Source organism: Dermacentor silvarum, chromosome 8, assembly GCF_013339745.2.
Source record: "Dermacentor silvarum isolate Dsil-2018 chromosome 8, BIME_Dsil_1.4, whole genome shotgun sequence".
Taxonomy (NCBI): Eukaryota; Metazoa; Arthropoda; class Arachnida; order Ixodida; family Ixodidae; genus Dermacentor; species Dermacentor silvarum.
In genome coordinates, this window is record NC_051161.1 from 14,452,587 (window position 1) to 14,477,329 (window position 24,743).

Consider the following 24,743-nt stretch of genomic DNA (forward strand, 5'->3'; position numbering starts at 1 on the left):
GAGTGAGAGCTGGTAAAGCAGTTCAATTAACACTCTGAGGGTGGTCAATTTGCTCACCAAATTCGACCCCCCGGAGTCGAATTTTTTTAATGCAGATTTAAAACCTTTGGAGCGACCTATTTTGAAAATATTACCGCAAATATTTAGTGCCCATAATGCGACAAAAATATTTTCACGCATTGTTTATTGATCATACAGATGGGCTTGCATAAATACTTATAAGAATAAAAAGCTGATACATTGAAATACATATACAGCAAAATATCGGTGATATGAATCTCGCAGGCTCGCATGTTACGTTCGTATCGCCCAACATTTGTATCAATAAAACATACATAAAACCAAGAAAAAAATGGTTGTCACCAGAAAAAATTTTTAATAGTGGAACCCCATTGATACGTTCCTGCTGCTGCGTTTTCCCGGCTGCTACGTCGCGTTTTTGCGGTCTCGACCTAAATCCCATTGACATCCATGTCAATGGGTTCCTAGTGTTACGTCGGCAATCTGTAATACTCCTGCGTCTTATGCTGCGTTTCATTGTGGCGATCACGTAAAATTAGCGGTGCAGCAGCTTGTACTTTGCAACAGGTGACCGATTCATTGCAACAAGCGACCGGCATGTTGCAGATACGGCAGCCGCGCGAGCGCCATATCTAGGAAGCGATCTGTGATATAGCAAAGTGCGCGCCCACGTGGGCCTCATCTCGCATTGGTGTGAAGTTCTGTAGGGCTTCCAGGTCAAAGTGCGCAAGAACTGGAGGTGTTTGCAGGTGCTGGCGTAGTTCGTTAATGCTACTTCTCATTTTCACCCCACAGAAGGCAACATTGTCTCGTGTTATGCGTGTTAACGGGCAGCAATACGTGAGATGTTCGCAATAAACCGTCGGTAATAGGCGCACAGCCCCAAGAAGCGCCTCACTACCTTCTTGTCGGGTGGTGTAGGGAACTTTGCCACAGCATCTATTTTGTCTGGGTCAGTCGTACACCCTCGTAACTGACGACGTGGCCAAGAAAGCACAGTTCCTGAAACCAAAATGACATTTCTCGGACTTATCGTCAGGCCAGCTGAGCGTATGGCTTGGAGAACAGTGAGTAATCAGCTTATACCCCTGTCACACGGGACAACCTAAGTGCACGTTGAGCGAGTGCACTTCGCCCCGAGTGTCATTCGCACGCTATCACATGGGCACGCGATACGACACCGTTTTGTCTTGGCTCGTGATGATGGATGGTGCTAATGCGATTGCAATGATTCACTTCATTTGTGCCTAAATATTATTCTAAATGCTGTGCATATATAAATATGTTATTAATAAGCAAGTATTGCCTAAAATAACAAATATATGTGCTACTGACTCACCCATCGCCATCAGCATCATTTTCAAAGTGCACTTCCCTTCTCGTGTAGCAGCACGCCGCCAAAGTGACACTCAGTGCGCCAAAGTGCACTTGCTCAAAAGACACTAAATTTACCAGTGTGACAGGGGTATTAGGTGCTCCTCGAATATAGCTGAGAAAACTATGACGGCGTTTAGATAGACCAAGCAAGTTTGCCACTTCAGGCCTGATAGTACAGTGTCCATTAGACGCAGAAAGTGGCTGGCGCTGAGAACAGACGGAAAGGAAGTACAGTTGAATCCTGACAATTCGAACTCGAAGGGGCCCGGAAATTTGTTCGAAATAAAAGAAGTTCAAATTGCAGAAAGGACGTATTTTTGAAGTATTCGAGCACCATAGCACGATGCACGACGGTGCGAGTCGTGAACTATCGCGGCACGCAACCGCCCATGCTGGCCAACGCTCGGTTCCCGATAGCGGCAGCAAACGAAACTTCGGCGAGCGGGCGGCGCCGGATGACGACGGGCAGGCGCGTGCGGAGACTGTCGAAGGTGAGGCGGAGGGCGGAGGGGAAGCGGATTTGGCCTCGGCAACTCCGCCACTTCGGTGGAAGTCTGTGGCTCCCCCGCCCTCTCTCTCAGCTTCCTCGCAGCTTCGTCCCCTTCAAATGTCTCCATGCGCGCCCGCTGGTGGCGGCGCTGCCAATACAGCGGGGCGCAGATTAGCCCACTCCCTGAAGTTTCGTTGTCTGTCGTTATCAGGAAGCGAGCGTTTGCCGGCGTGGCCAGTTTTGGCCGGACTGGGCCTCCGCCGCTGCATTAAGGGATGTCTCCTAAGCTTTTGCTCTATGGCATGTGCATGCTGCAGCCTGTCCAGCAAATCGTCTATGTGTGGCAGCGGGTAGACGTCTTTCTTCATGACTTGGTTTAATTTGCGGTAATCGATGCAGAAGCACAAGCTGCTGTCTTTCTTTTTGACCAAGACACGGGTGACGCCCAGGGACTGTTCGAAGGCTGTATCATGTCATCCTCGAGCATCTTTGTCACTTGCTTTTGACTCTCTTCACGTTCCTTTGGAGTTGCACGGTAGGGGTTTTGTCAAATCGCCCTCGTGGTATCATCCGTGATTATACGGTGCTTGGTCAGCGGTGTTTGTCTGACCTTTGACGTAGTCGAAAAGCAATCTCCGAGCTGGTGTATCAGCTCCAAGAGGCGCTGCCTCTCAGAAGGCGACACGGTTGGAGCTGACAACGACACACAAATGTGTCGCAGCCCTACATGATGTTGCCTGTCATGAATGGTGTCACATAGGGGCTTGCAGAAAACGTCACCACACGTTCCGGAATGTTTATGACGGCGCCGTGATCTCGCAGAAAATCCATCCCCAAGATGAGGTGTTTGCAACAGTTGGGGAGAATGACGAAAGTAGCAACAAAGCTAGAATCACCGATGTGGATTCCAGCGGTGCATGTTCCTGTTGGTGTCATTATTTGGCCCCCAGCACTTCTTATGTGTGGCCCGATCCACGGCGTCTTCACTTTCCGAATGCGGTCGGCCAGCTCTTGCTGCATGATCGCGAAGTCTGCGCCATTGTCAACAAGTGCTGTGACGTGATGTCCATCTTTCATAATGCTGAGATCGGCACAGGCAATATCGTCGGCGTTAGTATTCTTCGTCATCATATCGTAATCTTGAGGAGCGTGGGGGGTATTTTTGCCGTCTCGACAATGGACAACCTTCCCTCCAGAGGTCACTGCCGTTAGTTTCCCGGCGCAGACTAGGGGAACAACCACTCTTGACGACGTCAGCGAAACTCTGGCGGTTTGGGGAAGTGTAACGTACAGGTGGTGAGGACTGCCAGCGACGACGTGGTGAAGCAGCTTGGCAGGTCGACAGGTGATCACTGTTCAGGGCACAATGGTAGTCAAAGCGCAGAGAAGCAGCAGGCGAAAAGCTTCCCACCCTAACCTCTCAATGGGAACACTAACGGACAATGTGGCCAGGTTCCCCGCAGTGGAAACAGAGTGGTCAACGGTCGGCCGTCCGCCACAAGTCGGTACGGCGAACAGGAGGTCATCTCACAGACTGAACGGTCCGTGGCTGAAATGGCAGTACCTCCGGTGAAGGGGGAGGACGTCGGACCACGTCTGCCGGGCATAGCTCAATGGACGTGCCTCTGGACATGGAGCTGGTGAGAACAAGGCTTGCCGCAACTCTTGGCGCACGACTTCGGCAACAGAAACGACTGGAGACTCCATAGGAGGAACACCGAGGGCTCGCAGCTCTTCACGCAGAATGACTCTAATCATTTCCCGTAAAAAATCTGGTCAACATTCTGAGCTGCGGCGTTTATTGGTGTGTTGTTGGGCAGGCGGTCAAAGTGGCAGCAACGTTGCTGAAGTGCCTGCTCGATGATACGCTTCTTTGATGAAGTCGTTGACCGTTGCGGGCGGGTTTCGTACAGGGCCTGTAAACAGCGGTTTCTCAATTCCCGCATAAGATGACGCACTTTCTTTGCCTCGTCATATCGGGGTCAGGTCGGTGAAACGGGCCATCTCCGCATACATGGCGACGGATTCGTTCGGTTTCTGTACACGAGCCACAATAAGTTGCTGCACGTAATCCCACCAATCCAAGCTTGCGAATGTATCGAGGAGCTGACGCCAAAATTGCCCCACGTGTGGAAGCTCGCTTCCCTGTTCTCGTACCATGTGCAAGTGGTTTCTTCAAGCACGAAATAAGCATGGGTGAGTTTGTTGTTCGGTCCAGTGATTGACTATAGCGACGCGCTCGTACTGATCGAGCCAGTCCTCGACATCTTCAAAAGTATCACCATGGAAGATTGGGAAAGCAAGCTGTTCAGAGTCACCTGAGAAAGGCTTGTCGCCGCCTGAGAGAAGGGAGAGTGGCCAACGGTGTAGGAATTGCCATGCTGGTGAGAGTTGCAACGGGAGGGAATTCCGGGCTCAGGCCGAGCAGGCGCCGACTGAATCAATGGACTGTAGTCGTTACGAGAGGTGGAGCTTCTGGACTGGGTTGTACCGGGCCTGGTAGGGTTTTCCGCATGAAGTTCAAGGCTCCAGCACCTCCACTAGTGTCGCAACATCAAAAACGGAAGTTGCACAGCACTGATCAAGAGGAACAGCAGCAGGTCGTCTTTTTAATACCGCGCACTACCGCGACTTCTTCTTCACTGCGCCTTGATAAAACACTCATGCATACTGGCATTGTCCTCTTCTTCATCGGAGTACAGGCGCGGCAATATACTGCAGCATCATTTGATATAAAAGTGCCTGCCTGTAAACAGATGTAATTGCACCCCTGTGAGCAATAAACGAGCGAGCATCTACCCGTGATGCTTTGATAGATTAGAAAACCAGATAGGCATCAGTTTTAACGAGCGCATGAAGTGAAACAGCCTGCGAGACACAACCAAAATAACCGCCACGTGCCGGCGCATGCGCAGATGCCCGAGCAGTTGCTGAAACAGCAGTGTAAAGAAGCTGTGGAATGAAAAAAAATTAATATGGGTTTTACGTGCCAAAACCACGATCTGATTATGAGCACGCCTCATAATCCGCCTCAATTTCCGGAGCCACCCACTGCGTGGGGGCTCCGGAAATTTCGACCACCTGGGATTCTTTAACGTGCACCTAAATCTAAGTACACGGGTGTTTTTGCATGTCGCCCCATCGAAATACGGCCGCCGTGGCCGGGATTCGATCCCGCAACCTCGTGCTCAGCAGCCCACACCATAGCCACTGAGCAACCACGGCGGGTAAGCTGTGGAATGAAAACGAACTACGGAATGAAAAAAAATTCCTTGTATTTACACAGGGCGGAGCGCACTTGCTGGACAGGAAAGAGTAAACAAAATGGCGTTTTCCAAACATACAGACAGCGCTGAAAATACAGTCAAACCTCGATATAACAAACCTCGATTTAACATAATTCGCGATGTAACAAGCTATTTCGCCATGTTAATTCTACTGAATTAACAAAACCTCGATATAACGAAATTCTCAATATAACGAAGTTTTCGCTGCATACAACTTCGTTATATCGCGACTGTATACGGCATCCACCATTTGGGACTTGTTCACAGCACTGTATAATTGCATCTTTGAGACTCGAAGGGTTAAGCAGGCCCACTAATCATAATTGCACATGGATGGAAGGAAAAGAAAACTCAGATTCACAGGCTTGATGCGACGGCAACAGCACAATAGAACTCGTGGCTTCAAGCTCAGTAGCAGAAGTCAAGCAAGTGATCAGCCACCAAGGTAGGTGAAAGGTGACAAAGTCGTGAGGAATGTGAATGCTCGCCTCAAGCAGTTCCTGACGGGAGGGATGGTTCAGGTGAACAATGGACCACAGGGATTCAGTGGCCAAAATTACTGGATGGACTGATTCCCGGTGTGTGGCCACCAACTGGAAGCCAGCTGCCCTCGGTGGCAGACCTGGCACCGCCCCTGACTGCAGCACTGCCAGCAAGAGGCTCGACACATCAGGAGAGGCTCTCTCCAGGTCCTCGAGTAGCAGCCAACTGCCCTGCAGTGCGAGAGATCCAGTCAAATCTCGTTAAATGCAAGAAGGTATAACGAACTAATAACAAAGTAATTGTAATTCCCCTTGTATTCTCATATAAACATACTGATTTAAAATATAATTTTAACTAGCAATAGTTTCCTAGAAACAGATATGAAGAGTTTCACAGCATGACAATTCACTGATCATACCACGGCGATAAGCTGATTAGGCCAGCACCAGCTACAAATTCTTACAGCATCTTCAACTTGACATTTGAAGCACACTGGCAGTCATACTCAGGTTGGGTAGGTCAAAACAGAGCTGTACTTCAAGCTGAGGTGGGCTAGAGTGAAGCTCACGTCGTACTAAAACACGCTCATTCTCATAACCTGGCTTTTATTTGCCTTACGCAACCTTTGTGATATGGTTTGAGCCTTGCAGAATGACCATCAGAACCTACCTGGCGCATAGCTCGGGCCAGAGCCCCTCCCTCCAAGCAAACTGGCCAGCCCCTCAGAGCAGACGTAGCCGCCTACCAAGGTGTGCACATCTGCCTGGTCACCCAGCTGCACGCTCACCAGGGGCTGGCTAAGCTTGGAAGCCAGAGAGCGCACTAGGCTTGTCTTGCCTGCACCTACAGTACCCCGCACCAGGCAGGGTTGTCCCCGAGCCACACATTCAGCTAGGCAGCGAAGAGCCTGCTCAGCCGATGGTGCCAGCCAGTCCTGCACACAGTGGAAATAACCCCTCCAGTCACAAATTACGATAAACTACCAATAAATGTACCAAAGTTCTTATTCCAAGGTGCTGCAGACACCATTGAGAGAGTCAAGGTGGCAGGGATCACACTTTGTACATCTTCTAGTGAGTGCTCATAATTACTGAGTAACTGAGCCTCAATTTACACTTGAAACTCGTTATAACGAGACAGGATATAACGAAATAATGTTATAACAAAGTAAATGTAATTCTCCTTGAAATACCCATAGAGATCCGTATTTAAAACCTAATTTTAACAAAGCAAATTGTTCTGCCAATTGATATAATGAACTAGATTCGTCTGCGATACCAAAAGTACCGACCGTTGTGCACAGAGCATACCGCTTTCCACCGGTTCCGCATTCGTTCCCCAGCGTGGTAGTTCAAAATTCCCGCATCCAATATGCTGTCGAGTAACACTGGTCTTTCTCACCACCGTGCATACATGCACGCATGGTGGCTACGGACAAGCATCACTTCTTTATCTTATTGCATCTCTATCTTGCTGAGGCACCTAACTGACAAGGCTAGACCATTAGGCACGCCCTCTGAGATCGCTAATTCCGGAAGTCATGCCTAGCTGTGCCGCATCACATATCCATTATGCTGCTTTCCAGCATTCCAGAAAACCAGTGCCACCACTTCTCGTTCTCTCATGCTGGCGGCAGGCGCTGGCTGACGCAGCTAGGTGTGAACTCCGAGATTGCGTGAAACCAGCATGGGCCGGCCAAGCGAAGTCAGTGTGCTTATACAGAAAACGTAGGGTTAAATCTAACTGTGGCCGTTGCAGTTGCGGGACCACAAGAGAGCAGCTGATCAGATAGCATCACTTTCACGGGCCGAGCGCGTCCGCGAATACGACCAACAGTGTTTTTTGGCACTCTGTCTAGCTCTGTCAGTCGTACACTTCGACGGGTTCACGACATCACGCGAAAGTGAAACTATCTCCAAAGTCATGGAAGTTGTTCGAGAATACCGCCCCAGGTATGTAGTTAACACACCGTGTTGTGTGCCACGTGCTGCTCGAACACGACGGACTTCGTTCGGATGGCAGCTTGCTAGCTATTCGCGTCAAAGCATCGCTGTTTCGCCAGTTTCACAATGAGTGAGCCAAGTGGAAAGCAGAAGTAAAGGACCATCACATTGGAACATAAGGACGCTATTGTAAAGACTGCCCTGTAAGATTCTAAAAAATCGCATGTTGCACACGCCGGAGAGTCTTTGCAGTTGTTTTATTAAAATTTAATTGCATATGCAGCCGTGTAGCGGTTTGGCAGGCCACGAAGCCATAGTCTTCTTTGCATCTTTAATGTTGTGCACACCATTGGGTATCATCATTATCAGCCTATTTTTATGCCTACTACAGGACGAAGGCCCCTCCCTACGATCTCCAATTACCCCCCGTCTTACGCTAGCTGATTCCAACTTGCGCCTGTTTTCAGCACCCCACCTAATTTTCTGCTGTCCTCTACTGCACTTCCCTTCCCTTGGCATCCATTCCATAAATCAAATGGCCCCCGGTTATCTACCCTAACGCATCACACAGCCTGCCCAGCTCTATTATTTTCTCTTAAACTCAACAAGAATTTGGCTATCCCTGTTTGCTCTCTGATCCCGTGGTGGTGGCGCAGAGGTAGAACACCAGGCTTCTAATCTGAAGGTCGAAAGTTCTAATCCTCCTCCATTCCATTACATCTTGAGGTTTGGAGAGTAGCCTGACCCAAAAAACTAAAAATTGCCGAGAGCCAGTGGGACTAAACTAGTCCAGGTGCCCCAAATCAAGAAGGCCCACCGAACTTCAACAATAACACTCCTCACAAGAACAGGAATTAGCCTCCCTGGTGCAGTCTTCGGCCACTACCTCCGTTACGACTTTTGCAATTAACCACTGGGTATATACTGCAGTAAAGGGATATAGTCGACTTCCCCTTCAACTAATTTTGACTTCCCTTCAACTTTTTACAATTTGGTTTGTTCGAGTGTATCTACAGTCAGTTGTACTGCGTCTTTTCATAGAAGGAATCGAATCACTAGCTGGGAGAATATGCACAGGTTAATTATTGGCTGCAAGCATTACAAGAAAGAAAAAAAACAATTCTTTCACCATCTGACAGAACGCACCACATCAAACATACATCCGTCAAACATGGTAACGCCTTCAGCAAGGTGGTTGTGTGTACTACTCAGCACATTCAAGTGAACTTGAGCAACATTGAACAAGCAGGGGGTTCAATTTACCTGAAGCTCAAAACAGTTGAATCTCAATCATTCGAACTTGAAGAAGCCCGAAAATTTGTTTGAATTAGAGGGAGCTCATTGAATAGAGAACTTACATGCAGGGCTGCATTAGGCAGCGCATGTGCACCGAGCCAACACGAGTGACAAGTTCCGGATATGTGGCTTCATGGCAGCACGCACCCCGCTGCCGTGAAGCCACAATTATAGGCAAAATATTGCTACTGTGAAGCCGCACCTCAAGGCAAAATCTGCAGATAACCTGCACCTTGATCTCACTGTTTACTTTTTTTAAGCTTCTTATGCTGGTTATACATGCCAAAATACAGTAATGTAACAGGAGACGGTAGCATCAGCCGACAGAGGGCCGTGCTGCTGAAAGCATGGTTGGCGGCTCAATATGTACAAATTAACCATCGCAAACACTTACGTGTTCAATTACTGGGAATTTTTGCAGATACATAATTTTGACAGCACCACAGTGTCAGTTTGAACAACCGGAAGTTCGCATTAAGTGGGTACGAATTACCAAGATCCCACTGGACAGTCGAACCCACTTATAACAGTATTCAAGTGCCACAAAAATTCCATTGTTAAAACCGATAACTGTTTCACCGAGCTGAACCAAAAAAAATCGAAATAGGGGATGGCAGAGCTGTTGAAAGAAAACTATTGCGGCGAAGGCCAGTGCCCCTCCCCACCACTTTCCTCCATCCAGTGATGATTGTGTGACCGTCGTAACTCGACTCTGCTTCCTGCGCTGTCTATCGACAAAGAGGGGGCAGGTGGCAAGCGACATGCGATCTCCGCGAGACACGCTTTGGTGTCCCAAAAGGGGCCTTTTAAAAAATGCAAGAAGGCTGCTGCGGTAGCCTCGCAGCTTCAGAAATCCAGAAGAAATGCAGGGGCGAGGTCGCCACAAGCATCTCGCCACATACTTCTCACTGGCTTGTACGAGAAAACCCCATGTCGGTTATTCTTGCTTGCTTTACGCGAAACTTTCCGGCATCCTTCCAAGGCATCCAGGTGCTCTACATACAGCGAAAGGTCCCTCTCGAAAATGAAGCTCCGAAGGGACTGAATTATCTGCAGGGCCTCCTGTGAGGACAACTTGAGGCAGCCTGCTCTACCGAGTCATCGCTGCCGTCGTCGCCGTCGCTATCCGATGCAAGCACGTTCATGACGATCGCCTCATTGATTAGAAGTAGGGGTGTTACAAATATAAAATTTTCTAATACGAATTGAATACGAATACTTAGCTTCGAATATTGAATCGAGTATCGAACAATAATATGCACATGCATTATTAGCAATTTCGGATAATTTGTTAAGTTGGAACATTGCAATTACATTGTCAATGTTAAAAACAAGACTAGGAAGCCGTTATACTAAAACGTGTACTTGGCTCATGTAACTTGGAAAATTTAGCAATTCCCACTAACTGTCCTCGGTAGCCTGTGCCTCATAACAGTAAAACGCCGGTGATACGGTCACGGCTGGTACGAATTTCGGTGCGATACGAATTTGTAACATTCCCCAGCCGAAATACATTGCTCTTAATACGAAAAACTTCGGCTGTTACGATCGCGTTGCCGCACCGCAGCGAATCATACGACCATGTGAGCAACAGAGGCGGCGCCGGCCGAGACAGCAGAGCGACCGGCACAGACAAACTAGCACAGCGGGATCTAGGCGGGATGTATAGTCGCCAAGCAACGGACTAGGTCACATGGCTGCGCAATCTCTCATTGGTTCCCACGTCGAGCGGACCGGACCACATCACAGCCTAGCTGATGCTTGACCAGCAAGAAAGAAGACGAGAACCGCTGCAGCAGCCACAACGGCCAAAATGCTCCCTGTACTCGACGTTCTGAGGCGTTCAGTGGCGTACGAAAGCATTCGTGAGATCATGCGTGCACACTTTTACGCCTCCAGAAGGCGATCGTTGACGATTTGGGCAAGAAGAAAACGCACTTGGATAGCAGAACCCCGTTTATACACTTTTCAATGGACTGCGAAAAAAAAATATGTCACAGTTCCGCCCGAAAGGCGAGGCAACGATTGCGATAGCAAAGTACTGGACACTTGTACGAAGTAAGGATAGTAGTTTTTATCGGCCTATAACTTGTAAACATTCGCTTACTGACAAAATTAACAAGCGCGCACAGGTAAACACGAACCCTTCTCGCTCGATGACCACGGGGGTTCGCTGTCAGAACGCTGAACGAAGCGCGGCAGCAGCGGCTGTCTCTCGCGTCAGCGTGAACTAAACGTCGAAAGCACAGCGCATACTGAGCTATCTGGCTCTAGGCACACATTGCACACGTCGCAGATCGCTTTCAAGATACGGCCATGTGATATGTCATCATCAGCATGGCCACGCTGTATCGGAAACATGCCGGTCGCTTGTTGCAACGTACAAACTGACTGCACCGCTAAATTAACGTGACTGCCGCATTCAAATGCAACGTAAGATGCAGGAAAATTACAGACTGGCGACATATCAAGGAGAACTTAATACAAGGAAGTAAATATAGGATTTAGGTCGGGATTGTGAAAATGTGACGTAGCAGCTGAGAAAACGCAGCAGCGAGGAACTATTAACGGGGTTCTAGTAAGCTAGTATTTTGTATTGATGCCTTTCCGGTAATAATTCCTTTTCGCGCTTATCGCACTTTGTCAGTGGTCAGACGCGGTCCGCTCGCATTATCAACGGGATCAGCCGGCCGTGAGCGGTGGATGATAAGACTAAGTCATAAGGCATCGCTACAAAATCGCAGCCCTACAGTATAACCCCGCTGTTAAGTTCCCTAGTGCTGTGTTTTATCGGCTGTTACGTCGTTTTGTCCGGTCCCAGCACAGCTCCAGTAGAACCCAATGCATTGGTAACCCTGCTGTTACGTCGCAACTGTGGGACCGTTCCCGCATCATACGTTGCGAACTGCCACCCGCACTGGCCCGAGCGGCCATCTGACTTCATGTCGCTTGGCATGGTTGCTTGACGATAGCATCGTCAAAAGTGCTAGGGGCGACACTTTTGACATATTTTCGGTTTCCACCAGCAAAAGTATGGCATTGAGATCCGTATTTGCTATGTAAGATGGTGTCTATGAGTTGCGGCCATAAAATTGAGTTGCATGCCCCATAGAGCCAATGTATAAGGACATCTGAAATTTCAGATGCTGAAACCCTTCGCTGCTAATTTCCCGGGGTTTATGCCGCAACCACAGGTCCGAAACGGCATTGATCGAAGCCACCGCCACTGCCATTTTGATGATTTTGCAGTGCCTATGCGTAGGCAGCCATAGCCCTGCAGTAACGTCAGGCGTAACTGCTTCGATGTTAGCTACCAAGCTTCCTGCTGTTTAGTGCCATGTTTTTCAATGAAGAACTCACCACTGTCAGCAATGACGATCACTTCGCCTTTATCATGTTCGCCGATGGCTTCAAAGAGCGGGAAGCACGGCAAGTATCAAGCATTGCATAATGCCGGTTCCCAAACTCAGCTTCGCCACAATGCAGCTGTTACGCAGTCAAGCATAGGCAGTGAATTGCGGTGAAGCATACAAAGAGTGAGAAAGGGCACTGTCACAGAACAAGTGTGTATGCCATTATTATATATGCGTGTATCCACAATTTCCTTTCACAGTGCAAACACCATACTCTGATAAGTGTACTGGCCGACATTTAGAGCGAGTCTGAACGTGTCTGTGGTGATTTGAGCCCTTGAGGGCAGTAAAAGGCATGCATTCCTTTTTTTCAGACTGCCCGATTTTCTGACGTTTTCGCGGCCCCTAGGGATTCCGAAAAATCAGACATTGACTGATAAGAAATTTACATAATTTCCAGACAAATTTACTATCTAGTTCTACACCTAGATAGCAATATCACACTTCTTCCAGTTCATGAATGCTAAGCCATAGTTTGCGAGATAATTCGTTGGCATTTTTTTATGGGACTGGAAAACAAACTTTGCTTTAGTAACATTCAGTTAGAGACACTGAGTGCATCATAAAGAAAAAAGTTGCAGTTTCGCCTGATAGGCAACGCATCAATTGCAATAGCAAATTAGTAAGAGCTATACGAAGTAAGGATAGTAGTTTTATCGGCCGTATAAACTTCTAAACATTCGCTTACTAACTAAATAAACAAGCACGGGTCAGCGCGCACAGGCCAACATGGAACACATCTCACTCAATGACTACAGACACTCGCTGTCAAAACGCTGGAGTGAGTAAGTGCTGCAACAGCAGCCAGTAAATTGACCTCCGTGCTGTCCAACGCTTCAACGCAAAATGAGTGGCAAGAACAAGCACGCACATAGGTACGAGCCGTCGGCGCACCTAAACTCTGCCCCTAACGTACATAGCTTTCAAGATAATCCCTGCGACCGTGCGCGGCCATGCACTTCGCAACTGCTGCTGGAGTATAACCGCCACCCCCCTACGCCAGGTTCCTTGCACGCGACGGAAGACGCGCGCTTCCTCCCCACTTTCCTCCCTTGCGCACCAAAGATTGAGCCACGTTTCGTCAGCTCTCCCACACACACAGTATACGCACGCGGCGAGGGTGTTATCGTCCTTGGTTTTATACGGAACATCACGGTGACGGCAAAATGCGCCTGGAGTGTCCATATAATTGCTATCTCAGTAATAAACTGTTTCTGTGAGGATAGCAAAATTACTTGCGAAGCAAGCAAGATGTCCGCTGTGAATTAGGGTACCCATAGGTTGCTAACAGGCACTCCAACTCACATGATCGAAACTTTCAGCAGCAGCCTTCTCTGGGGTCGTCCTTTGCTGCAGGAAAAGACCAGAGACACAGATCACACCTGGACTCAGGTCTGAACTGGTCAATGGCCATCCAGGCTTTTCAGATGTTGGGGGCCATGATGGGGGTCGAAGGGCTCCAAGAGCAACCTCGGTGGACAACCTGCATGCAGCAATAGAAGCATGATCAATAGAGGCCAACACTGTGCTGTTCATGTGTTTAACAGAGGTAGGCAAATATCAAATTTTCTAATATGAATCGAGTATGAATATTAAACATAGATTATGGAATCCAATACCAAATAGTCAAATGCAACACATGTATTTACAGCAGCAATATTTATTTCCACATAATTAAGTACCACGCCTACACTTACTGTTAGAAACAGACAGCTAACTATATGGGATAACAGATAAGTTTTCAAACACAAGATCCCTAGTTGTCTTTAAAAATGCACGAATAGCACCCTCCAACCACTTCAGAGTGTGGCTGCAAACAATCTTTCAAAGAAAGTTGCAGCTGTATGACTCGCTTTACAAAATGCTAAATACCATGAAATGTCGACGAACTCTCAGGAGACCGCGGTAATTTGTTCATTATTCTGAAAGGTCATTACAGTGAAAAGCCCAGCCCCGAATTAACCCATCAGTTCATAAGTTGTCACCATATGAGCTATCCACGAAAAGTCGCTGAGAGGCTCTCAGCCTGCGCTGTTGCTATTTTCCATAGATTCCCCACCACACCCCCGAAGCATCATATAAAACAGTGACGCGGGCAAAACACACTGACGCTGAGAAAACTGCCGACATAAAGAAGCTCAATGTCGCCACCAAAGCGGAATGCTCATTGTTGTTTGTTTATTTTTCACATTCCTTGCCGTGGACACCGCAACTGTCTCACTCTAGCCGGACACCTGAACTATTCCAAAGCGCAAGCGCGCGTAAGTGACACTGTCCGCAAAGTGCAAAGTGCAACCGTGTGGCATCTTCGCGAGTACGGAGGTACCATTTCTCTGCGTGCATAGCTAGTATGGCTGCAGAAAGAAGCGCAAAAGAAAGAGCGTGCACAGGCACATAAACGACACCGTCCACAAAGTGCGACTATGTGCATCCCGCGAGTACAGAGTCACATTTCTCCAGTACGGCCACAGAAAGAAGCGCGAAAGAAAGAGGAGTGCACAGAAAGAAGGGTGAAAGAAGGAAGAGATGTGCCTCCACCTAGGCGACCCTTGTCTGGGAAGCATGCGCTCGCAAAACCAGATGTGTCGTCGCCTCCGCAACAGGAAAAAAAAAAAGAAAAGAATAAAAGTTCTCGCCCGCGTATTTATTTCCTGCTCGGGCGAAGAACGCATGAGCGGCACCGTCCGCTCTCTGTGCCTTGTCGTCTGCTAGCCTATACTGTTTTGGCTGCCTTGAAGATACATGGAAATCTAGGAATCTGCGATTTCAGAATAGTATTACTTCGTATACTCAAGCGTTGTTAACACTGAATAATGATTGTTATGCTGAAAATTTCGGTATTCTGAAGTTCGTAATGATATATGTTGTTTTGTGGCGCAAGAGCCAGCTATGGCCAAAGAGAACCAATACGTGGTGTACTGAGTGAGCAATGATGTGATCAACACAGTGTGGTAGGTGTAAGTGGCTGTAAAGGGGCCAAAAATCCTGCACACTAAAAGTGCGTAAAATACAAATTAATAAGATCATAACAATGATGTGATAGGAGTGCAAGGAATATAATTATTTAACATAACATGGTATAAAAAAGTTATAAGCGATACAAGGCACTACTGCCTCACAGAGACCCTTAGAAGCAAGGGCCTGGAGAGAGCGCATTTCAAGTATGCTGTCGCAGCAGCGTCCTCTGGAAGAGGATGCCGCTACGAATCTCTTGGGCGAAGAACTTGCAAATGTCGAAATCGTTTAAAAAAAGGCTAAACTGAATCGTGCTGAATACAGGGTCATTATGTAAAAACATCGCTGGGTTAAGGGGTATAGGCTTGAACAAAGTGCTTTTTTTCTTTCAGGTTCTAGAGTGTGGACACTGTACTAGGATGTTAAGTACGTAAGTGCCTCCCCACATCTAGTACAGGCCGGGGGTTCGCCTCCAGACAACAGGTATTGTGCGTGCCGTAAGTGTGTCCTATTCTGAGCCTACAGAATAGGACATCGTTTCTTCTAGATTTCGTGGTCGATGGCCAGTTCCCTAAGCGAGGCTTAATTACAGTAAAAAGCTCGATGATACGAATCTCACGGGGTCACGAAAATATTCGTATTAGCCGAAATTCGTATCATCGAACCACAATTAAAACTACTGTAGAGTCTCGATAATTCGAACTCGAAGGGGCCGAAAACTTGTTCGAATTAAAAGGACGTATTTTTGAAGTATTCGTGCACCATAGCACGATGCACGAACGGTGCGAGTCGTGAATATCGGGCGTGCAAGCGCATAGCAAGCGCGGCCACGAACTGCCCTCGCCGGCACACTGGTGCGCGCGGAGACCGTCGAAGGTGGGGGAGGCGGCAGAGAAGCTTATTTGGCCGCGTCAACTCCGCCGCTCGTTGGCTCCCCTCGCCCTCCATCTCAACTCCCCTCGTACCTCTTTCACCTCGACTCCGTGCGCACATCTCTGTGCGCGCCCGCCGCCGTGCTGGCGCCAGCTTATTTTAGCCGCCCCCTGAAGTTTCGTTTTCTGACATTATCGGAAGCGAGCGTTTGCGGGCGTGGCAGTTTCGTTGGCCCGACTGTGCCTCCACCGCTGCTTCCTCTCGCTGCTGCCGCAGCGTGCAAGGTCAACATGTGACTAGAAAATAGAGGAAAGGGTTCACTGCCATTTGATCCGCATGGCTGAGACGTCGGCACTAGTGTGTGCTAGAATACCGTTGTCTAGAACACTCTAGTCGGCACGTACACGCTTGTTCCGGCGCGATGCAGAAACGACGACCTTGCAATTTGAGAGAGGATGAAATTTCCGCCGCGGGTTCTCTTTTTTTTTCCCCGTTCCTCCGCGCGCGGCATTGAGGGGTCTCTCCTGAGCTTTTGCTCTATGGCGGTGTCGGAGCAATGCCGGTCGGAGGCGCCGCCGCGTGATTTGGCGCGCTGCTAAGAGCATTGTCGGTGCGCGGTATGTTCGAAATAAGCGCGTTCGAATTCGCTTTCTTCGCGTTGACGTTGAACGAAAGCACGTTTTTCATTATAGTCTCGCTGTGCAACAATTGTGCTCAATGTTGACGTTGCGAGGCCTAGCTCCTTAGCCAACTCCGTCCGCTTCCTCTTGGGATCCTCATCGACCTTTCGAAGAATGTCTAATTTCTCTTTAAAGGAGAGTGCTTTCCGCTTGCGAGACATAGCTCGCTGCCACTAGGCAAAATGGCGCAAACACGAAGAACGCGGCCCGAAGCGCAGCAGCCACTCCATCTGACGGCTCGCAGAAAAGGAGGAGAAGTACAAAAGCATCAAAAGCGCCACCGCTTCAAACTCTTTGCGCCCAGTCGCGGAGTCCGCGCTGTCCGGCGCTGCGCCTCCGCACCAAAAAGAAGAGAGAAAGCGCGTGACTGCGCGCTGTTCTCTTTCGCGGCCACATTTAGACAGCAACATTTAGGCAGACGCACACATTTAGACACACATTTAGACAGACGTACAAGCACTGAAAGAGAGAAACACCAAGTGCCTGCTCAGCATTTCTCTTCCAGTTTTAATACACATGTCTAGAGGTGTGCTGCCTCTACAATAATGGCCCGCCTACTCGCTCACCAGTATCTCTTCGGTATGCTAGAAGAAGCAGGACATTCAAAACATAGTTGTTTAACTGTTTAATAACTTGGCTTTCACCATCTTCACTTTAATTTATTCGTTACAATAAGATAGTGGCAAAGCCATTATGATTCTTGCTAAACCTTTGTTTTTCTGCCTTAGTGGCACAGCAAGTGCCAGAACCTACAGCAGCATGAAACTAATCTGGACTGCTGCGCCGTCTGATACATGTGCAGAAACTCTGCCCTCAAAGCTTTCTTTTCAATTCCCTCAAACATTGCTGCTGCATTCAGCTTGCTTCAGGTGGCAGGCTTCAGGGCATTGGCGTGCTATTCAGCCAATCATTGAAGCACTTTCTTTTACATGCACACTTGACCACTAGACTACTAGGAAGTGGTACTTCATCGTGACGTTATCGAAGAACACTGAAAGAGTGATGAGTGTTATCAAATACAAGAAGTTTCAGGCTACCCATAAGCACCACTTATGCCACATGTAGGTTGTCATCCCAGTGACTGCACGAGATTCTTGTTTTATAGCGTGATAGCATTTTGCAATTATTGCAACCCAAATGGCAAATGAAACACAATTTTTTTTCCCTCGTAAAATACAGTGACAAGCTGCTCAGAATTGTTTTTCATGTAATGTTTGTATGCACTTATGTATGCCCATACCACAAGAACCAGCTTGTGCCTGCAGTCAGTGAAAATATATATAAATAAAAGAAATGGTCAGAGCTTTAAATTAATGCTTGCAAGTGCACCGCAAATAATTTCACTTTTTTAGAACTATTCTAACGCTAGTAAAAAAAAACAACAATTTTTAAAAATCTATTCAATTCAGTATTCAAGAGGTGGTGAGCCAATGGCTGAGGCGTGCCCCCCCCCCCCCCCCCCCCCACCACACATACCACAGAAATTCTTGTTTGCTGCTAGCAAAGCTCTTTTATGCATTCACTGCACTCCACGAGTTGCCCAAGTCGTAGGCAACTGCCGTTTAACTGCTACCCTACAATGGACCATTCACAAAAACCACTGCATGACTTACTGACTAGCGTAAGCTGTTACACGAATGAAATGCAGCAGTGCCATAAAAAAATTCAAAGAATATTCCACCTAACGTGCACTGAAACTTGACTCGCTTAAGGCTTGGTCTGCTATTTGGTGTGTGACTAAATACAGTTTAATTAAGAAGAATGTCCTACTAAGTCCAGAAATAGTCTCAGAAACGTGAAGTTTCTTTTACCAACTTGATTTTCTGTCAATATATCAGGACAACAAACTAAGCCTACTTAACTGATTGGATTGACTATTAACTTAACTAATGGATAATAGCTTAACTTAACTTAACTATTGGATAATAGTGTATGTGATAAGAAACTCAAGTGGAAAGTTAGGCAGGGAACATTGGGGAATAGAAGATTCAACTCTTATAATTACCTTTGTAAACAGCAACGTTCAGTAATGGTTCACGGTACTTGTTAAGATATTTAATTCTCAGTTCTTTATTTTAAATATGTGAGTTTTACAGTTTTCGTTTAAGGCCAGTTTTTGGCCAAACTCAATTGGGCGGATTCTGCAACATGAAAAGTACGGAGATGGATCTTTCTGCAGGAATAAAAGATCATGCAAAAGAAGTGTGGCCATCTTCAGGACTTTAACGTTATGTCTGGTTTGTTACACAGTCATGTAGAATGACTTACCTTAGGTCTGTCTGCAGCACTTCATCACCAGGCAACAGCTGCTGAAGTAGTGCCTGCTGCTCTGACTCACCCAGGCATAATAGTAGAGCCATGCACTGCACTGCATACCTGAAAAAAATAATGATAATAGCTTTATTTACAAAAGATGTTCCTGACAAGTCAAAGAAGAGCAAGCCATGCATTTCACCATGAAAGACATTGCTAAGAATGTAAAACAACCGAAATAGTCAGCTTCTCTTGTTTTGTCACTAACTGTGATGACGGGAATCTAAAAAACACTTAGTAGTAAAACACAAGACTTCAAAATTAATGTTTAATCCTGGGGTTATAAATGACAAAACCACAGGTGTTATGGGGCACGTCATGATGAGGAACTCAGCCTTTTTTTTTAACTGACTGGTGTTTTTTAATATGCATCTAATGCCCGGCACATCAGTGTTGCTGCGTTCCATCCCATCAGAACATAACTGCCGTGACCGAGATCAAACGCGTGACCTCAAGCTCAGCAGCACGCCTTACCTACTGATTTACCGCGGCGGTTTAAGAAAACTTCAGCGCGTGTTATTCTTGTGAAGAAAAAAAACTAACGGTGGCATAACTTGGTCCGTCTTCTCATTACATCAAGAGGGGACTGCCCAAAGTCATTTTGGAGCAATTTTTTGAGCAAGTAAAATTAAGTTTTGGAGCAGTTTGGAGCAGACAAAATTGTCTTTTGGAGCAGCTTGGAGCAGACTAAACTTGATTTTAGAGCAATTTGGAGCAAATAAATTTCATTTTGAAGCAGTTTAGAGCAGGCCAATCTGAATTTTGTTGGAATAATTGAATTACGCTGCACACTTCGAAACGACAATGAAACACAGAATAAACCAACAGAGCGTAGTAGAAGCGCGCTTTGCAGCTATAGTGTACAAGAATACAGAGAGGGTCGAGCGGCGGCACGACGCATGCTTTCCTGTAACACTGAAAACATCGGTTTCACTATGATTGAACTATATATTTCCACGCCGACGCTCATCGTGACAGCGGAAATGTTCTCAAATTGTGGCCCAATTGACATGGTAACATAATTTATGGGTCACCATGTGTCACCAAAGACGCCGAGAACCGCAATCAACCCTGGCTGGCTTAACGTAAAACTATTCCAACCTGTTTTTATTGAGATAGCCACAACACGGACACTCCAGGCACATTTCTGCCCATCGTCATCACTGTGATTTTCTGTATAAAGTCCATAGGCGATAAAATTGCCGCCACGCGCCGTTTGCTGTATGTGCGAGTGAAAGTGTGAAGGTGAACCGATGATGATGGCTTAATCTGGCGCGTGCATGGGAGGAAAGTGGGGAGGAAGCACGCCATCTTCCGTCATGCGCAAGACACCGGAGGGACGGGAAGGAGGGGGTTCTACTACGGGAGCTGCTACGCATGATGCGGCCGCGCGAGCCCTATCTTGAAAGTGATCTGCGATGGGGACAGAGTGCGAGTGTTGATAGATTCGTGCACACTGTGTTTTTTGCCGCTTAGTTCGTGTTGAAGCGAGAGGCAGCACGAAGGTCAATTCACTCACTGCTGCTGCCGCACTTCCTCACTTCAGTGATTTGATAGTGAGTTTCCGTGGTCATAGAATGATAGAACGAGATGTGCTCATGTTTGCTTGTGCGCGCGTGACACCATGCTTGTTAATTTAGTTAGTAAGCAAATGTTTACCAGTTTATACGGCTGATAAAACTGCTATCCTTACTTCGTATAGCTGTCTACTAATTTTTTATCACAATCGATGCTTCGCCTTTCAGGCAAAACTGCAACATTTCATTTCAAATCCGCCATTAGCAGCTCTTTGTGATAGTTCAAATGGCTCAGGCCTCGTCCATGTTGCATAAAACAGACTGGAAGTTTTACATATACCGGCCCTGGGGACAGAGACCCCCCACGCGTAGAACCCGCTGCAGCGTGCGCCTCCCTGATATCTAGTTAGCTCGCAGCGCTCTCAGCCTACTTTTCATTGTTGTGCACCTCAGCTAGGGAGCCCGCGCCGCTCGGCCCACTCAACCGTATTCTAGTACACTCTAAATACAACCGCCCTGGCCATTTCGATAGCAGCGACGACAGATGCAACAACAGCCTGGAGTGGCCGTGCGTGCGCTGGCCATTTGCCAGAAGCGCTGAAAAGTCATGTTATAAGCACAAACATTATGAAAACAGTGCGGGAGAAACCGTCGCGCAGTGTGCAGGATGTGAACGGCTGCACTTTTTTTTGGAGAACGAATCAGCTCACTGTTCGCGGTCACTACCGGAGCACATATACCGAAGCCGTTCTGGCGCAGCGTGGCGCAATTTCGGTCAATTTTCTGTGTTTGGCACAGGAATTTGCATTTGTATCAAATGGCGCAATCGGCGCAGGAGTCCCATCCCTGTTACAAAGCATGTGCATGCAGTGAAGAGAGAAAAGAAAATGAACAGCTAGACAGTTTTAAGAAGCTGTAAGTCTTAAAAAACATGGCTAGCAATTACTTATGCTGCATGATTAATAACCCTAATGTTTTCAATGTTGTGTGGCTATGACCAGACCTCATAATTCATATTCTGCAGCAAAATTATGTTATCAAACTTCATCTGAAAGAAAATGATCTTAACAATAACGGCATTACTTCAATTTTTCATGCAAACACATTAGGCATAATTAAGTAATAAAACTTATGCAAAATTATAAAAATTTATTTTAGTAGTGACAAATCAATAACATGTTAATCAGGTGAAAACAGTCACCATCAAAGAGCTAAACAGTAGGTCTATTTGTTTCACCTAGACCACTGTGACCCAGAAGTTCAGAAATTGAGCAGCTTGAGTTCAGTGGTGCAGCAGGTCTTATGTTATTCTACCTAATGTGCACCATCCACGTAACTTTGAGAGGCAGAGTACAACACAGTGATGGGTCCTAAATTGCAGGTATGGTTCGCTTCTGAGGTGTTTGCTCTTGAAAACAGCAGAGAGCAACCAATCCTAAACTACAGATGATTCGACGGCATATTTCTAAGAACAATGTGTGCCGTTGAATATATCTTGAACTGAACTCGTGTCCTCACTGGTGAACAGGAAGAGACATTTTTTTTCTGTAGTTTTTTTTTTCCGTCGGCTTTACAGGGCAATAAGAAACAGAAAACCACCAGCACTGACATATTGACAGACACATCGTTTAATCCAAATAGCATTGGTTTGATCAGCACGAACAGCTGAATTGCGAGCTACTGCAGACAGACACACATGGTAGTGTACACATTGCAACATAATGTCCATGCAACACCCAGTGTTGCATGGACACAGAAGATGCACAGAAACAGTTAAAAAACAGCACAAATAAAACTAAGACAAGAAAAATGACATAGGAGCAGCACTCAGTCCTAGTTTTATTTCACGCTGTTTTTAGCTATGAATCAACTAGCTCGAGCTGGCACCCTTTTTAATAACAAAGTGCTTCAACGACGCTTACGCCTGTGTGCTGCATCGTCTGCTGCTTCACATCTGCCAGTACAACCTGTGTAATTAGAGTGCGAAAACTTGTGAACCAGCTCTGTACTTTTCCTACACCTCTTGAAATGAACAGCGTGATTCACAGGGTACTATGGCTGCACCGCTGAAACAAATGGCAGGGTGCAGCACCTCGTGAACTGGTTCAGGCAGTGCAGCAAACTGAACGAACCTAGTGTCTGTTTAATACTTATGGTGCACTGACATCGTCATGGCTGCCATGCTTGGATACTAGCACAGTGACAAGTTGCATCCGTGACGTCACGTGAGAGCTACTATGCATGATACAACACGTATAAAAACAATAGCTGCATAGGGCATCCACAGCATATAAACAGTGCACCGCTAGTTCACTGTTCAAACAGGTTCACATCTTTTGTACACACATATCTGGCCTATGGCTTAGATAAAGTTACAATTTTTTCCACAAGACTATAGATAAAGTGCTGATGCAATCTCATCATCTTTCTTGATACAATATGCCTGTTTTAATACAATATTCACTTGTGTCTGTGTCTAAAAGACCAACTGTAATAAAGTTTTGGACCACTTAAGAACCTAGTTTAAGATAGTGCAGATATAAAACAGCATCCATGCAAAATGTTACGCTTAAAATACGCATGGATGCAATCACAAAAACCTGGCAAAATAGATGTTTTTGATACTGAAGCTGGAAAAAATGCAACCATTATCACTCACCTGAAATAATACACCACCTAGCATTATCTCCTACAAGAGAGACGGCATGGCCTCAGAGGTTGAGAACTTTGAAGGCCATGGTCTGAGATTTGTGTCATACTATACACCAACCACTGGGTGCAAACATCATCTGCTTAGGTGCTAACTGAAGGTTATTCATGAGAAAATTAGATGACTATCAGCCCTGCATCATGAAAGTCAAATTTCATCACAGCTGGCCTTATAGGGCCCCGCAAAAGAGTGTTCAGAGAATCTGCCACAGAATTTGAGGCAGACTTAAGCAATCAGTGCACCTACCAGCGAACAGAAGCTGATGATGCTTGAGGAAGGGCAGCACGGTGTCCAGTCCCAGCGTCGAGCAAGGTAGCCAGGCTGCTGGCATAGCAACTGCCAGCAGCACGCACCACATTCAGTGGCACAGAAGCAGTGCGAGGCCTCTTGGCAGGCGGGGCATCACCCTCGCCCCCGAGTTGGCTCTCCCGCAGAGCGTTGGCAGGTCACATTCTTGTTCAAGGTACCAGTCTACGAACAGTGCAGCAGTTGGGTACCTTGATACGAGGCGCCCAAGGGCAACACAAAACTGCTCTTTGTTGTGTGAATGTCGAATGGAACGTGCCAGAAGCTCAGTTAACAAAGGCAGACACAATTGAGCAACCAAGTCTGTGCAGCTGCGCTGGTGCAGCAGTGATGCCAGACGATCGAGGAGTGCTGCCCGGGATGATGGGCTCCAGTCCTGTCGTGAAACAAAAGTATGTAAGCACACAGTATGCTCCTTAAGAACCAAGTTTATTGAGAAACGGCATTTTTATAGTGCCTAGCTTTCTTAAGGGTACTTGACACACATTCCAGGGGCTGACTGCCTGTGTCTGTCTGTCTATCTATCCGTGTGTCTGTTTCCCGACCAACTTGGTTCACTGGAAGTGGGTAGTCCTTGGTCTGATGGGTTTGCATTGGGCTTCTGTGGTGAGGAAACAGTTCGAAACCATCGGGCCAATTTGGATGACTGGGTATTTCACACTGGGTATGTGTCGCTGTTCAATGAACCTCTTTGATGTCAACTTGGAGCACTGGTATGTGCCGATAGGTATTTGCTGTACTTCAATAAGCCTCTTTGACACAAACTTGGCTAAATGGGGCATGTGCCGCTCTTCATTGACAAAAAAGATACTTTAAAATTTATCCGGTGCTCAGCAGCATCGAACCCGCGCCATGTGCGAACTACACGGCGGTGCTGCTAGATGATGCAGCATGTGCAGTAGGAAGCGCAAGAGAGGAGCCCAGCTGCATATACATTTCAGCGTTGGCAATTTGGGTGTCATTACATTGCTTCAATGTTAATCACATTAACATCGCATTTATTGTGAGATGCGTTCTGTCAGAATATTTTTCAAGTAGCGTGTAGTTAGCCTGAGGTGCCCTTAATATTCTCCAGGGCC

The 24,743-nt window shown here is 47.0% G+C and overlaps 1 protein-coding gene across 1 annotated transcript in view; it reads right to left on the minus strand.

Annotated features, from left to right (window-relative positions):
• Positions 1-24,743, minus strand: part of LOC119461954 (midasin-like) — a 268,647-nt gene that overhangs the window by 239,425 nt on the left and 4,479 nt on the right. The window contains 8 exon segments of the mRNA XM_049672349.1: positions 5,664-5,888; positions 6,328-6,350; positions 6,353-6,379; positions 6,382-6,592; positions 13,616-13,793; positions 19,087-19,194; positions 23,605-23,694; positions 23,727-24,040. Coding sequence (XP_049528306.1) covers positions 5,664-5,888; positions 6,328-6,350; positions 6,353-6,379; positions 6,382-6,592; positions 13,616-13,793; positions 19,087-19,194; positions 23,605-23,694; positions 23,727-24,040 — 1,176 coding nt within the window.